The following is a 17,236-nucleotide window of genomic DNA, read 5'->3' as shown; positions in this document are numbered from 1 at the left end:
AAATTGTACTGTGCAGCTCCTGCCAAAAAGCTTCTACTTAGACTCAAACAACTCTGCTCTGATTGGCTCACTCATCAAGAACCTCACAGAATCTTGCTTGGCTAAAAGCATTTTGTTAGTGGAAATGGGATGGGAGGTTAAAATAAGTAGCTCACCCATCAGTCTCTATATCCTAAGGGGCTCAGAGTCCTCAAAGCATTTCTCTCATACCTTTCTAAGGCATACTGTACCACAGGGAGAAAACCTGTGTAGTGCTTTTGTGTTAGGGAATGCAGAAATAACAGATGATGTTAGCAAAGAGGCTAGATCTTTGTAATTCAGAGTTAGGCAGGCCTTCCTGACCATCTCCATCATTTTACCTATGGAAACCAATGGATGAATACTGCTACTGAACTGTTTGTTATTATCCCTTTGAAGCAAATTGTTTTCTGACTAAACAGAGAAAAGGAAGAAACTTAACTGGAAGGACTCCAGAGATTTGGGTACTAGCTCACATTCATTAAACACTGTCTACATACCATAGACTGTTGCATTAACTTATTTTTTATCCAAAACAAACCTATGAGGCAGGCCACTGTTGCCATGTGATAGACAAGATAATTGAGGCAACGTAAGGTTAAATAACATAAAACAGAATCACACAGCTACTAAGTGGCAGGGGTAAAATTTGAATCCTGATAGTCTGGTTTCAGAAACTATCTGTCTTTGATTATAATTTAATTTTAAATCAATCCGTATCTGCCAAGTCATTTCAAGTATCTTGAGAGAGTCCTGGAATAGACATTTTGCCCATCTACAGCTGGATTATTTATTGAGAAAAGAATCAGTATCAAGTAAAACTGAGCCATAATTTTGTCCCATAGTGATTGATATTGACTTAAAATATAGTTGAATAATATTGTGATAGTATAAGCAACAAACTTATATTTAAAAAAATGTAAACTGCAAATTAGACAGCCTCTAGTATAACAGTGTAGCTCAGGCTAGAGGTAATTGTGGGCATCGCCAGCCTTTAAGCCAGCATCTCCTAATTCTGAATCTTAATTTGAGCAGCATCACAGCCACCTAGAAAATAAGGAAAGTTCAAGAATAGGTGTTATTTCCTAATAAAGGGAGATATATGAGTCAAACATTTGTTTTCTCCTCAGTCTGTCTCAAGCTGATAAATTGTTACAATCAAAGAGGAAAGCCTCTCAGTGTATTTATTGATTCACATAGAAGCTTTTCTTACCAGCTCTATCTTTACTTGCTAAATTGTTCCAAGCCATCCCCCTTTGGCCTCTGTTCAACCACAGAGAGTGTCTCACAGGATGTAGTTATAAGTACCTTTATTTCTATTCCAGAACATTCTGATAATAATTTGCAGAAACAGTAGTGTTAGGATTTGTATTTAAATTAAGAACTCTCCACTTTCTTGTCTGATCTCTTGTTGTCAGATTATCCTTCTGGGAATTTCGCTACTTCATTCCTAGGACTCCTATTTTTGTTTCCCCAAAAGTACTGAAAGCAAATGGTTTCAAAATAAAGAATTTTATTCCTCAGTACCATTGTGTTAGAGGACCTGATCTCAGTGCTTATTTTCTGTGAGCCAAATCTTATTATAACCAACACTATTATAGATTAAGTTCCATTATGATTAATTCCAAGATTATGTATTTTCTTGAGTTGGGTAAAGCTGTGGTATTGACTGTTACTGCAAGTAAAGTCTCTTTACCTTGCAAGTTAGAAATGCTTTATATGGTTCTATTGTGACAATAATGTTATCAAAGTGTAATTTATTGAGTAAAAATCTTCCAATCCTTACTGCACTGTCATTCTAACAATATCTAATATAACAAAATTTTGTTGGAACAACAACAACAAAAAAACATTACTTTGTGTATTTTTGTATTTAACATTTACGCAATCTCCAAATTCATCTACAGGGTAGCAGATTCAGTGTATGTTATTTATATGTAGAAATATTTTATTTCAAGACCATTTGTCTGCGTTGTTTAGATTTTAAAATAGTCACTATGTAAAATAGGTTTGACCTCAGCTGACAGCTGACAATGACAGGATTTCCTTGGGCATATTAAAAGCTGTCATTTCAAGGGTTTAGTCCACAAGCAGAGTAAGGATTCTAACTCTTGTCAGCTTCTTACCAAAAGGAAGTATCTTGGCAGAAACACCTATGATTTCTTAATGATTTACTTTTTAATTATTTCTGTAGGGGTCATGACATAGCAAGATAGTCACACTATTTTAACTATGTTTATGACAGGATCAGAACATTATGGCAGATTTTCTTTTCATTAGGAAAAACAGTATGTTTTGTGCGTGGTTTTTCTTTTTTGATAAAAGCAGGATAGTATTAAAGAGGAGCTCTGGGTCACAAACATTTGTAAATCTAGAACACATAAAGTAAGGCACAGACTGTTAAAAAAGCTATGTTGCTTTTTCCAGAGACTGTCATCATAGACCATGTATCCGTCTCGTTCTATTTGTCTGCTAGACTAGCATCAGTTGTCCGCAAGACTGGTACCTGAGCTGGACAAAGTGAATGGATGACAGATTCAGGCAATATCCTTGTTCTGAGAAGCTTAAGACCTCAGTGCCATTTAACTTTTTTAAAAAATTATTCATTTTCCAGGAAAACATGTTTTAGAGATTTAATAACCAATTTGTTTTGTTCCCTTTTTGGATTTTGAGATTTCAGAAAAATAGAGCCCTCTTTGAAATTTGAATTGTTCTCGAGAATTAATTATTATTAAGAATTTTGTTTAAAGTATTGGAGATAACTCTTGGGCTAAGTGCTTTGAAATTACTTTTGAACACCTAGTACTTATTAAAATTAGTATGTGAGAAACCAGACCATACTCTTCTTCCAGGTACCTGTAAGAAACATGAATTTCCTGGGTAATTGCTGCTTCTTTGCATTCTTCCCATGTCTTCTGGCACACAGATGTCTTCTGTTTCCCCAGCAGTTTTATGTGGTCAGAAAGAATCTGTGACTCAATTTCTTTCAGACCACTGCTCTGCCCTTGTTGCTGAAAATGACTGCTTTGTCATGTCCCATACTTTGCCATCACATGAAGAGTGTAGGGGATAGTTGGCATTCTCCTCATTATAGGATCAGCCTGAAGATTCTGAGGACCCTCGTCCCTAAATTTTCACTTATCCCTCCCTTCTCCTTTTCCATGATTCTTTGATTGGGGAAGCCTGTTGTTTCTAACCTTCCATCACAATCTTTATCACCATGCAACAAGCACAGTATAAAAACTTAACTTCTCTCTTCTGTAGTGCATTTAATCCTCACCATTTTCCTAAACCTTCTCGATTCATTTTAATCCAACTTGCTGCTCTCTCTTGACATTGTTTTCCAACTCTTTCACAGTCTTCTGACCATGAATTTACTTGGTCCATTTTTTATGAATTTGGCTTGCAGGGGACTCTGTCATGATGAAACCTATGCCAATTACCTGGCATTTAATCTGTCAAAAGATGAATGAAATTGATTTGACTTGTTTTTATTAAGATATGCTGGCTACTACTCAAAACATCAATAATTAATTTTTTTAGGTACTGTATGAGTTAAGAACTCTGGCTTTGGAGTAAGACTGACCAGAATTTGTAGCCTGGCTTTGCCTCTTACTATCTGGTCAAGTTTCTTCACTTCTCTGATTTTTGAATTTCTTTTGCTATAAAATTGATTTAATAAGTTAAAGGAGTTGGTGTATAAGTTAAATGTTTTAAATTAAATGAACTTAAAAGAGTTTAGCACTCTGTCTAGCATATAAGTGCTCAATAAATTTAGTAATTATTAAACAATATTTTTGAAGAATTGTTCTTTTAATCTTTCAGCCCCTCCTTCTCTATGTTGCTTTTTATTTTTTTCTGTGTGTTTTTCATTCTTACTCTCCGAACATGTTAAAGATATACTATTAACACTTTCAGTTAAATCCACAGGAGAATTACTTGCCAAGAGTTGTTTTTGTTTGTTATGTCATGACCTTGATGCTATGGCTATGCCTACATGTAGCTGTCTCCTCAAGTGGCGATCTGATTCACAGATTATTCTGTATAGCCTGAGAAAAGATCAGTAAGGAAGTACCCTGTGTGAGACAATTCTAAAGTTACATGGGGAAGGCTTGAAAAATTCTGATCCAGACTTTCATCCTAAAACAGTGCCACATCTCAAATCTTCTGTAAAATGATAGTTGTCTGGGGAATGCTTACTAAATTGTGGCGTGGAATCTGATTATTAAAGTTATTTGAAGGGACTGTAGCAGTCATCCAGTCCAGTATTTCTTTACCCTGGCGTTATTAAGGGCCTGTTACGTATCAGATGTCATAGTGGGCACCGGGGATCTGCAACAAAGTAAAACAGTCTCCCTCTTGTAAGGACCCCCAGTTTTCCTCACACCTACTCCTAGAAGCCCTTCTAGCAACAAATGCCAGCCTCTGGTTAGACATTCCTAGTGATAATAAGTGCACTGTTTCACAGGACAAGTCATTCCTTTTTAACACAGTTTACAGAGTTGGAGGGGACCAAGGAATATCCAGTTATTCCTTGACTCAATTTTTTACATGAAATCTTGCTCAGAACACTAGTCTGTAAAATAGATAAAATTAGCTGTGCTCCAGGTGTGGCCCTGCCCAGTTGACTGCCCCCTCTCCTTCCTTAAGAGGCCCCACTCACTTAGGACCCTAGCCTAATAATTTGGATCAACTCTAATAATTAGAAAGATTTTTCCTAAATTGAACTTGTTACTTTCTGATTTTTCCAAATTCAGGCCCCTGGAGCAGCACAGTATAAATTTACTTTGTCTTTTATAAAACTCCTTTGATACTTGAATAACCAGTATGCTCCTTCCTGCCTACACCTTCCCTTCTCCAAGATAAATCAGCCTCTAACCTTTAACCTTTCTTCAGGGGACATGTTTTTAAAGCTTTAGTCAGGAAATTTTTTTTTTAAGTTATTCTATTTCTTCTTCCAGCTTGGAAACTAAAGACAGAACTTCTCTCTCTGGTGAATTTGAGGTTGATTTTTAATTCCCTTTCCCTATCCTTTATTTTTTACCACCGAGTCCAAATATTTTCAGCCTCTTAGAAAGAGTTGTTTATTATCAAGGTCAAAAAAGAAAAAAAGATACTGAAGACCTGGCTTTCTTAGATGGAATTATACTGGCAGCCTCAACTTAATTCCCATTTTAGTTCCCTGCCCACACAGCATCTCTCTCCACAGTCAACCAGATGTCTGTCAGCATCACAGGGCAGGCCCTGAGCTGTACATCCTCTAGTTAACATGCTGCTGTTGGATCAAGTTTCACAGGCCCACAGTGACTTTTCCCTGCCCATACCAGAGACCACTTGGCGTGGTATGGGCACCAAGCAAATGGAAGCGGCCTGTGAAGGGCAGAGCAGCAGATTCCTGCATTGCCTAAAGTGCTTCAGTTTCATTCATCATCAAAGACTGCCTTTTGGGGGGAAATAAATGATAGAGCCATTTTTGACATGAGAATGCAGTATGTCTTGGTGTCTGGAACAGTTGATCTAAAGCCCCATCTTCTTTTTACTCATTTGAGTTGACTGTTCTGTGGTTGATTCTGTTAGGTTTGAGAGCATTTTATTCCCTTTGTTTTCACCCTCTTTCCATATCTTGTGTAGAATGGTGTATTCAAATCTAGTTTGAATTTAATTTCATGAGCTAAATATGGCACTTAGGAAGTAAGAGTGGATGATAGTACTCTGGCTTTCTGCATTTTGTTGTGTTTTACCATCTGTGCAACATATGAAGATTTCTGTCCCTTTGTCTGCTGGAAATTATGGAGGGCACACAAGGTGAGAGCTGCTTGCCGTCTTTAGGTACTGACACTGCGCCGGGAATTCTTAACCTGGAACTTGTAGAACACCTAGGGGATCTTTGGCATGCTTTGTGGCTCCTTAAACAGCCTAAAATTGCATGCAAATTTGTGTGTATAAATTCTTGTTGGCATTTTTCTGGAGATTTTTCAAGGCATCTGAGACTAAAAAATGGTTACAAATGACTAGATAGGAGTTTCAAGATCCTGAAATTGAACTAGATATGTTTTCTAATCATAATATATTATGGTGGTGTTGATTTATTTTGTATTTAAGGCAATTTCTTTAAAAATCTCTGTTTTAAATCAGGCCTGTAAACTGAATGTCATTCGACCTTATTTGAATCAGGACTAATTGGCTCCCTCCCACCCCTCCCCCCGAGGATATATGGAAAGCAAAAGAAAACAGAAGAGTGCCATCTAGGGGTCCTAATGACAATTCCACATCTTTGGAATCAGGCCCAGGCCTGCTCCCTACACAGGGGTCTTTAGCTTTAGTAACTTTCTAAATTAAGAATATTTTTCTCCTCAGGTAATTGCAGACCATAAAGGTGTGTGTCAGTGATATTTATAGCCTATTCAGGTGCTACAAGTGTGGGGTCTATTCTGGCTACTCTGGAAACATGATTTTAATAGATGCTTAAAGTTTAGATAGCATTTCCTCTGTTTTTAAGGGAGATAGGAATTTAAGACTTTGGGATATATGCTGCATTTGAATATGCTTTGAGCTGTAAAGCAAGACCAACTTAATGCCTCCTAAAAATCATTTTAATATAGGGACTTTGTTTTGTTGTATTTCCTAAGTCAGAATAAATTAAAACTTAAGAGTAATTTGCCTTAATTATTCTTAGTATTCCTTTCAAGATGACAATGTAGAATAGTGTTTGCCAAATGATGCATAAATTGTGGAGTTACACAGTTGAATTCACTCTGGAAAAATAGATCAAGCAGAACTTATGTCCATGTGAAGATGTATAACAGGGTAGACAAGAGCATAGCTCTCAAGTCTCAGCTCTGGGATTACTTTGAAATGTTGAGTTTGTTAACTTGTTTCTTCTTTTATAAGTGGTGCTGATAATAGTATCTAGTTTAAAGTTGTTGTGAAGATTAAATGAAATAAAGTTGGTAATCACTATGCCTTGTATATAAAGCTTTTTAAAATTAGTAATAATTTATTGTTATTACTGACCAGTTTTGAGGACAGCTTTTATGAAATAGAAACAGAAAGATTTTAAACCTATATCTTACAGAATTTTATAGTTTTAAAAAGCATTTTAACAAATACAATCTTGTTTGGTTGGAGTAAGTGTTCAATAAGTATTTATTTGTTCATATAGTCAGTAGATATTTATTCTGCTCCTACAGGTATAATAACCATCTTTGCTTTTGGAGGTTTGGTACTGGAAACAGCAGTAGGAAAGACATGGACCTTAAATTGTGGTCGGGGAGTTAGATGATAACAAGTAAATAAATAAATAATATGATTTCACAGAGAAATCATTAGTGTTAAGAAAACTAGTTAGTGTGTGATATAAAAGAGAGTGACAGGAGGCCTACTTGAGGTGGCCAGGGAACAGCTTTCTCAGAAAATGACATTTAAGCTGTTACTGGAATGACAAGGAGCTAACCATGTGAAGAAGGTCAGAGGAGCAGCCATTGCAACTAAAGGAAACAGAAAGTGTAAAGGCCTTCGGTGGGAGTGTGTAACACATGTGCACAGGCTAGGAAGAATGCCAGTGCGGCTGGATGGAGCTCAGCGAGCCAAGGGGAGAGGGGTTGGAGATGAGGTCAGAGATGGAGGCTCGAGAGTGTAGGCCCAGGACTTCGGAGTTTATTCTGAGGGCTGTGAGAAGTTTGGAGAATTGTAGGCAAGGTAGTTTATGGTCAGATTTATGTTTTAGAAATAGCCCGTTTGCTTCTCTGTTGGGCAAGAGTGGAAGCAGGAAAAACATTTAGGAGATTTGTGCAATCGTCTAAGTGACAGATGAAGGTGGCTTGGGTGAAGATTTTGCAAGAATGGTTCAGAAGTTTGGATTCTGCCCACAGCTGTGTGCATTACAGAGGCAGAATAGCACGGGCCGAAGAGCACCAGCCAGAGTCAGAGTGTCTGGTTTGAAATCTGACTTACCATGTGGACTTGGACAAGCTTTGTGACTTCTCTGCGCCTAATTTTTGCCATTTCTGAGATGAGAATGATGATAGTACCCTTCTCCTAGGATTGCTATCCGGATCAAATGAGATAATCATAATTGTAAAGTGCTCAGAGGAGTCTTAATAATGCTGTTTTTATCGTCATCACCACCACCTTTATCACAAGCACTCACTACTCTGACATCATCCTCAATACCCTCAATTTACAGAGAACATAGAGAGTGGTTTTAAAATCAAAATATAAGCCTCTTAATTTTGAATCCATTATTCTTTCAGCAATATATTATATGGTATGAGCTCCTAGAGAGAAATATCTATTGATCTGAATCTCTAGCTCAGAGTCCAGTTGTATGCACCTGTGAATGTTTAAACAACACTGAGAAAATAAAAAATAAGGCTGTCAGAGAGTCTCAGTGTGTGGTAGGGAGGCATCTTGTGCTTGTGCCACTCTCCCTTGACCTTGAACCATTAGAAATGTTAATTCCCTGAATTTTTAAGAGAGCTTTTGGTCACCTAAGCCAAAAGTATTAGTGTGCACATAGTAATACATTTAGGAGGAAAGAACTCACCGTTCTGAGGTCCTTATAAGATACTGAATCTCTTCTGAGGACATTGAGTTCTTCATCTGTTGTGTTAAATAGGGCCATATGTAATATAAATAAATGAAATCTAAGGATTATCCCAACTTTTTCTAATCAGACTGTTAGTAAAGGTATTAACCAGACTACCAGATTTGAATTTCTCTTTTCTTCATCTCTTTCTGCCTTTGCCCAGTCCCATCTGGGGCAAGCAGTGACATAGGTAAGGATCAAGGAACAGGACAGACAAATGAGAAGCAAGGACCTAGAAAGTCTCCCTGCTCACCTTGCCTCACTAGAGGCACCGCTTGCATCTCCCTCCCCAAGATGAAGGGTGGGCTCTTTGTCTGTTGCAGAGTGTGAGCACTTGATCCGTCACATGCTGGTGTTGGACCCGAGTAAGCGCCTCTCCATGGAGCAGATCTGCAAGCACAAATGGATGAAGCTGGGGGACACCGATCCCAACTTTGACAGGGTGAGCAGGGAGCTTTAGGGAGCTCTCCTCAGAATGACTGGAATCTCTTTTGGATGAGATTGTGATCAGACCAGGATGTGAACAGGCAGCACTGGGAACAAACTCTTGTGTGATACTTAAGGAAGGAGTGAAAGTAGGAATTTTGAACCAGCAGAGTTGTTGGAGAATAGTGCTACCAGTTCCCTACTACTTATCCCCAAATCAATCTCTTCTTGGCTTTTGAGACAGTACCTGCAATTCTGCAGCTTACCCACCATGGAGACGTCTCCTTCCTCTTGTCTTACTTAGTGTGCTTATTCAGTGGCACTGATAGCATACCTTTATTTAAACCATTGCGGCCATCTTTGGTACCCCCAGAGTCGCTCAGGAAAATTAGAATCTTGTCTGTCCACAGCTGAGTACCCATGACTTTGTTGCTTAGGCTTTGTCTGAGGCCAGAAAATATCCCAAGCTAGGGGACATGGAACAGCTTGATATGTGATGATATACATATGTGATGTCTTCTTAATGTGGCTAATTAGGGATTTGATAGCTTACTTTTTTTTTTTAAATGTTACAGTTAATAGCTGAATGCCAACAGCTAAAGGAAGAAAGACAGACAGATTCTTTGAATGAGGATGTCCTTTTGGCCATGGAAGACATGGGACTGGACAAAGAGCGGACACTACAGGTATCTCTAAAGGAATGGAGAACAAAGATGTAGTCATACTCCCTGTATCCAGCCTTTTCTCATTTTTCCTTTCTGGGATCTTGGGGCTTTTTTTATTTAAATAAAAAAATAATTTTAGTAATTTTAAAATAATTTTTTAATTTTTCAATTATAGTTGACATACAATAGTATATTAGTTTCAGGTGTACAACATAGAGTTTAGACATTTATATAACTTACAAAGTGATCACCCCAATAAGTCTAATACCCAGCTGACACCATACATAGTTATTACAATATTACCAACTAAATTCTCTATGCTGTATTTTACATCCCTGTGACTGTTCTGTATCTGACAATTTGTACTTCTAAATCCCTTCACCTTTTTCACCCATCCTCCCCAGCCCCCATCGCATCTGGCCACCATCAGGAACTTGGGTCTTTTTATTTGCCTCCAGTTCTTCCTCATACCCCTGTCTGGGCCTTAGAAAGAACGTGCTTTGGTCTTCTACTGTCATTTGGTCATTGACATGCTGTTTCACCAGGGTTTTTTACTCTTTCCCTTTTTTTCTGTTGGAAGTCATTAAGATCAGATGCCTATGATCACTATAGTGCAATCTACAGTCTGCTGTGTGATCGACACAAGAGACATAAAACCCTGCGTGTCGGAGCGCCTTCTAGCATGCCTCGAGCCATGGCATTTCAAGCACCAATCAATATCCAGGTGGGCAATAACTCTAGTGACTGGATTTGGGACAAATAATATTGGGGGAAGGGGGCAGAAGGTGGTTAGCCATTGCTCACAAACTCTTAAGAGTTTCTTGTTCTTCCTTACCTCTGTCCCATCCACCTATCCTCTTTTCCTTTGTCAGATCAAGCAAAGATCTGAGCTTTTCTTACAGTGGATGGAAGGGTATTCAAGTACTTGAGGTGGACAGTAGTTACAGTCTTTGTTTTGTTTTTGTTTTGAAGAAACAACAAATCATTGAGAAAGACTGTCATCTCTAAAAAATGCTTTTTTAATACTGCTTTTAAGGGCAGAGGAACCAAAGACTCAGAGGTAGAAACATAGACTTTAGCAATCAAGAATTCTTTGAAAGACTATCGTCTCCCTCTAGTGTTTAAGTAATGTGTGTATCTGTATGTACTGCTTTCCAGTCAGAGCAGGCTGGTACCACCATGAACATCAGCGTTCCGCAGGTGCAGCTGATCAACCCAGAGAATCAAATTGTGGAGGCAAGTAGCAACCTCTGAATAGTTTTCAGCTGAAATCACTTTCTTTACCATATCTTTGCTTCCTTTCCTTATTTCTTATTTTTGATTACTTCCCATTTCTAATTTAATTGTGTTTTCCTGCATCTCAGCCGGATGGGACAGTGAACTTGGACAGTGATGAAGGTGAAGAGCCTTCCCCTGAAGCATTGGTTCGTTATTTGTCAATGAGGAGGCACACAGTGGGTGTGGCTGACCCACGGTGAGTATCTGGCCAGCAGCCCTAATTAACACCCGAGCAAAGAATTCCCATCTGACTATGAGTTCCTGCCATGGTACATTTTTCCTACTTCATTGTGTCTTCCAGATGAAATCTAATCCAGTGGCCAAGACATGTTTTTAACCCAGTCCAGAGTCCCTGGTTAGAGCAGACTAGATTTGTAAAAAAATTACAGAGCTCTCCCTAATGGATAGTGGACCGGTAGCCAAAATCATGCCAATTAATCACAGTCCTTTGGTGAGGAGTATGATAGTCTCTGCCCACAAAGATTGAGGTCTCCTCATATTAAGTCACATGAAAGTACCCCTTAAAATTCAAAATTCATCTGACTTTGACAGTTTCTAGAGATGTTTGCTACATGCTCTAATGGAAGACTTATCTAGGAAATGAGGACAAATGATGCAATGTGATTTACAAATTAAATTAAGTAAACAAGACTTGAAAAACAAACTGAAGAAGTTGAAGAGTATTTTCCCAAAATAATCCTTTAGTATATTCCTGATGCCCTCACACTGGGGAAATGTCCTGAAAGCCAGCTTTTCCTTTTTTCATTTTACACTTGAAGACTCTCAATGTTAAAAATGTCCTTACCTCTTTTCTGAACGTTTCCTTTATTGAAAGAAGAAGTTGTGTCAAGAGTTCTCTTGGGAGTTCAACTAGGGGCAAAGCTGGTTTTCTAACAAATACCTCTTTTCTCTGAGTGATTTCCAAAAACCTTCCTCAGGCCTGCTGATTTGCTTGCTTTATGTTTCTCATTCTTGGCCTACGTTCAAACAGGCAGTAAGGAAACATTCTGGCTCCAAAGACTATGTCAGCAGTGTTGCTCTGCTAGTGGAAAGATCTCTTGTTTTAAAGTATGCTGTAAATCCTACTGTCGTAGTAGGACAGCCCTGCCCATCCACTACTTACTTATCAGTCCTATCAGCACTGGCAGGAGTAATTGCATTCTTTGCCTGGTGAATCAGTTGCTGCTTCAGGCAGCCATTGCTTTAGTGGGTGGCCTCTGTGCTCCAGAAACTTGCTGTTCTTCTGCTCTAGACTCTGCAGACCTGAACTGGCCTGGTGCCAGTATTTCCTCTTGGCTCAGATCTGTCGGTTTTATGTGAGTGGCCAGTAAAGAATAGCATCCCCCAGGTCCAAATAGTAAAGTGGCAGAGAGCCAGATGCCACACGTGAGGCTTCTATTGCTTTGGGAAATTTAGGAGGAAAGTAAAAAATATGTAATAAAATAAATTGTCCTGAACTTACCAGTTTTATCAGTTTTGGGATATAGTACTTTTGAGTAAGGATATTAATGAAACTTCTGTCTCATCCTGTTTCTTATCAGCACGGAAGTTATGGATGATCTGCAGAAGCTCCTACCTGGCTTTCCTGGAGTCAACCCACAGGCTCCTTTCCTACAGGTGGCCCCTAACGTGAACTTCATGCACAACCTGTTGCCCATGCAAAATTTGCAACCAGCTGGGCAGCTTGAGTACAAGGTACCTCAATATGGGAGAAGGCTTGCCCCAGAGGAAACACATTTGAACTTCCTTTGAGAGACTGAGAGACCATCCCCAGGATTTACGTGTTTCCTTGTAGAGAAGGACAATTTCTCTTGCAAAGCATCTTGGATAAGAGGGAGGATCAGTCTCTGTCACAATCAAAAGATCCCTTTATTTCAGTAGATAAGAGTCCTGCTGTTTTCTCTCCTCCTTGCCACCACCTCACGAGTCTATTCTTCACCACTGCGTTCTTGACAGGAGCAGTCCCTGTTACAGCCGCCCCCACTACAGCTGCTGAATGGAATGGGCCCCCTTGGCCGGAGGGCATCAGATGGAGGAGCCAACATCCAGCTCCATGCTCAGCAGCTGCTGAAGCGCCCACGGGGACCCTCTCCACTCGTCACCATGACACCAGTGAGTAGCAGCACAGAGCCAACGTATTTTCTCAGAGGCTTTGGATGAAGAAGTTGTGGGCCCACATTTGGTAAACCAGAATCTCCAACTTAAATGTGTGAATTTTGTTTTTCTCTAAACCTAAGGTGCTGAGTGTATCCCCATTTTCCGCAGGCTAGAAGAATTTTCCAGTCTTTATTTTTGACTGACTACTTTTCTTAACCAAATAATTTCTACACTGAAGCCTGCTCCAGAATATCCTCATCCTCAGTGGGCCATTTATACCTTTGTTAAGTATCTCTGCCACCCTGCCTCAGGGCAGTGGAATCTAACAGTTTTCTCTGTAATAAATTACTTTTTAGATTGGTTTCCAAAGTTACCTTCTCATCACCCCTTTCTCCTTTGATTAACACTACCTTGCATTTTTGGTACAACCTGGATCACATGATTGACTTTCATAAGTTCTAACCTTGTCAGTTGGTGTCTCTCAATGCTGTCTTTTTTATGTGGTGGTTACACTCAAACCCCTGCCCCTGGGCTCTGTTTATTTCTGGTTATTTTCCTGTCATAGGTAAAGTCATTCATTTATTCGTTTGTTCATTCAATCTCATAGTACACTAAGATCGGGTAGTACCTGTATCTATAGCTCTTTAAAATCTTTCTATTTTTTAAGATTTTTAAAATCTTACTCTATTTATGTACTTAACCTTATAATGGATTAGTAATGCAACAGTTTGTGGATTGGCTCAGGTCCATGGGCCATGCCTTCTGTAGCATTGCTATCAGAAAAAGGAAAGAATTGGATTTGTAGTTCTTAGCCTCACTGAGTTTATGGTATGGGAAGACAAGATCAACATATGTGAAATATTGGAATAATAGCAAAAGGCCATGTGCAGTTAAGTGCCAGAGTGAATACCATGGACTAGTAAGTAGGTGGCAGAAGCATTCAGGGAACAGCCAGATCAGTGCAGGTTACAAAGGCTCAGGAACACTTTTATAGGAGGTGGAGTGACTTACTCTGCCCACTGTAACTGTTTTTGCCAAGGTCAGTAACAAGCTTTTATTGATAAACCCAGTGGACATTTTTAATCTTTGTCATTTTGGACCTCCCAACTGTATCAGTCACTGTTGACCATTGTCTCTTTGAAATATTTTCTTTTGTTCTCTTCATGTTCCCTTTCTGCGTGTTCTTGAAGTTGGTGAAACCCAGAATTTTTATCTTAGGCCCTATTTCCATCTCTTTTTACATTCTTTGGGCGACCTTGTCTACTCATAATTTAAGTTACCAGGAGATTCTGCAGCATAGCACGCTCTTCTGGGAGATAGATAGATAGATAGATAGATAGATAGATAGATAGATAGACAGACAGACAGATATCCCACAGATTTAGTTGGTTATCCCACAAGTACTCACAATTTTAATTCAGCGTGGTCCAAAATGAGCTTATCTTGACTTGATGAAACCTGTTTCTCTTCTAGAGTGACAGTGAATAGCACTGTCATTCTCCTGGTTACACAAGCTGGGAATGCGGATTTTATCTTTAACTATTCTCTCCCCCTTATTCCCCATATCAAATTATTCACCCAATGCCTATAAAGCCCATCTTCACTGCCCTTCCTTAAGCCACTGTCATCCTTTGCCTAGATTAATGCGATGACCTCCTAATGGCCATCCACCAATACTTTTCACTCTGCAGCTAGAGTAAGCTTGCTTTCTAAAATATAAATCTTGTATCACCATGCCCCTGCTTGAAATCCTTCAGTGGTTTACCACTGCCCCTTCCTCAAAATAAAGCTATTAATGTGAAATGAAAGGCCATTTATAACTGGCCACAGTGCTCCTCTCCTGCATCATTTATAGCCTCTTTCTGCCTAATCCTGTTTACGCCAGGCCTTACAGAATTGTAGTAAGGGATCTGGAAATCCTAGAAACATTGGAACAATAAATTAGTCCAAAAAGTTTTTTGTTTTATAATTGTTATCCATTTAAAAAATGCTCTTTCAAAATCATGGAAGTACGATTTTTGCTCTGGTGCCTGAAGCATGGTGATTATGTGAGCCATGAGGCTGTGAGTAGCTGTCGAGAATGCAGAGCATTCCAGGGCATAAGCAGTAGGAAGAGTCACATTAATGCATGCATTGTGGTGGTTCTCACTTCATTTACATGTATAGGTGGGTAACAGCAATTTTAAAGCATTGAATTGCAACTGCACAATTATATATTGTATACTTTTAAAAAACTATCCTGACTTTCTGGAGTTAAAGACAGCTGAACTCTGGAAATAGCATTAATATGCAAAAACAGGTCACTTCTAGACAGTTCAGGTAAACAGGCCTCTGCTTTATTTTCAGGTCCTCAAATACCTGCAGGCCTTTTCCCTCAGCCTGGAAACCTCAAAGGCTTATGGCCCCTTTTCCTCTTATCTTTGCTAGCTCCTGTTTATTTTTCAGGTCTCAGGATAGGTGTCACCTCTTCCAAGGTGCCTTCCTTGATTCCCATGTGACCTATAGAGGACTTGGTTATGCTGTTTTTAAATTGTCTGTTTACTTGTCTCTATCCTGCACTACACTGTAAAATAAGGGTAAGAACTACATCTGTTAACTCACATTTTATCCCGGAACACAGTAGGTATTCAGCTATTTGTTGATAAATGAACGAATGAAGATGAATCAGAGGAAGAAATCCAATTAAAAATTTAAAATAACCTGAACAAGGTAAAAATGGAAAAATAGAAAGGTGTATGAAAGTTCTCTATAGCTCAGGGGTCCTAAGAATAGTTTTATAAATAAAAAAATTAACAGAAAGACCTGCACCAAGTCCAGTTTCCAAAGAAAGCACCACCTTGAGCTTTTTCCTTCTGTCCCTTTTCAGGCAGTGCCAGCAGTTACCCCTGTGGACGAGGAAAGCTCGGATGGGGAGCCTGATCAGGAAGCTGTGCAGAGGTAATGTGGCATCTGGCAGTGCTTGCAGAGTGTTCTTGGGCAGGCTCCTTCTGCAACCAACGAAAGGTCACGTCTGCCCAAGGAGGTGGTACGGTGCAGCTACAACATTTGTGTGGTCTCTTTGCCCAAGGCAGATGGCATGTTCCTCCCTACATGGAAGTAACAGAAGACTACCCAGAAAATTTCATTTCTGTAAGCGCCATTGGAAGTCCCCTGTGTGACAGCATTAACCATAAGAAACTTTTCTCTCCTCCCTCCTACCTTTCTTGCCCCCTGCCTTCATATTGCAACTCTGATAGTATTCACAAGGCACAAAGCCCACTCCTACCTACCAAGAACTGCTTACTGAAAAGAAATTGGAGGTTTGGTATATGACAGTGATCCTAGCTAGTCTGGCCATGGACCTCTGGCATGGACTCTTCCTTTCCAGAAGAATGAATACCTTTTGTACTGTTTGCTCTGTGCTTCTTGCATCCCCCTGTACTTGTACCAACAAAGAGATACTGACAAAGAATATGGGATTTGGGCTCGGGGCGGATACAGATATCCATGGTTTGCAGGACCTCATTGAGCAATGCCTGATTACACAGAAAACAGCAGTGACCACCAGGCTTGGCATACTATTCATTTCACCTCAGTTCCATTAGCTGTGGTCCTCAGCTCTATGCATGGCCCCTGTGGAGTAGTCATTCTTATTTTCTGGGGAGGGGTGTTTGACCGGAATCCAGCATGTACTTTCCCAGAAATACAGGTGTTCATTAAGATATATGTTTTTCTTATATCTTGAGGGGAGTTGAAATAAAATGGTTTTCATGGGCTCTTGGGGAAACTTTGAGTGTCTTAATCAGATGGATATTAAAGTGCTAATGGTTTACTCTTTTTCAAGTTTATATACCATTAATTACTCTAGAGTCTGATAACTTTTAGCTTAAAGGGGCAAAGTAGTTATGAATGAAACAAGACCACTTTTTAAGAACCTAATGGTTGCTAGCCAGCTCTCTTCCTACCCCCAGTAGCTCTGTATGAGAGCTACTGTTCAAAGAGAAGCTGATCCCAAGTGGAAAGAAGAGTGGAAAACAGGGATGTTGGCAGGTGGGTCAGCTCCTATAGCTTAGCTGGTAGAAGAAAAATTGTGGTGACTTTTTCTTTTGATGCTGGTTTTTTCTATAGTTTGCTGGTAACAAGGTATGTGAAGTTGCAAATGAAGAGAAATTAGAAAACTGCCTCC

The 17,236-nt window shown here is 39.4% G+C and overlaps 1 protein-coding gene across 7 annotated transcripts in view; it reads left to right on the top strand.

The window, feature by feature from the left end:
- Positions 1 to 17,236, top strand: part of SIK3 (SIK family kinase 3) — a 272,649-nt gene that overhangs the window by 231,325 nt on the left and 24,088 nt on the right. For all 7 annotated transcript variants that reach the window (XR_008530770.1, XM_054592296.1, XM_054592294.1 and 4 more), the window contains exons 7-14: positions 8,929 to 9,047; positions 9,607 to 9,717; positions 10,277 to 10,420; positions 10,855 to 10,932; positions 11,061 to 11,170; positions 12,516 to 12,669; positions 12,931 to 13,086; positions 15,938 to 16,008. Coding sequence is in view for 6 of the 7 variants with exons in the window: in XM_054592296.1 (XP_054448271.1) it covers positions 8,929 to 9,047; positions 9,607 to 9,717; positions 10,277 to 10,420; positions 10,855 to 10,932; positions 11,061 to 11,170; positions 12,516 to 12,669; positions 12,931 to 13,086; positions 15,938 to 16,008 (943 nt within the window). In the remaining variant the exon portion in view is untranslated. The remainder of the gene's footprint in view (positions 1 to 8,928; positions 9,048 to 9,606; positions 9,718 to 10,276; positions 10,421 to 10,854; positions 10,933 to 11,060; positions 11,171 to 12,515; positions 12,670 to 12,930; positions 13,087 to 15,937; positions 16,009 to 17,236) is intronic.

Source organism: Pteronotus mesoamericanus, unplaced genomic scaffold (assembly GCF_021234165.1).
Source record: "Pteronotus mesoamericanus isolate MK-2021 breed Mesoamerican mustached bat unplaced genomic scaffold, CSHL_Meso_final scaffold_36, whole genome shotgun sequence".
Lineage (NCBI taxonomy): Eukaryota > Metazoa > Chordata > Mammalia > Chiroptera > Mormoopidae > Pteronotus > Pteronotus mesoamericanus.
This window is presented reverse-complemented; position numbering and strand designations above follow the sequence as displayed.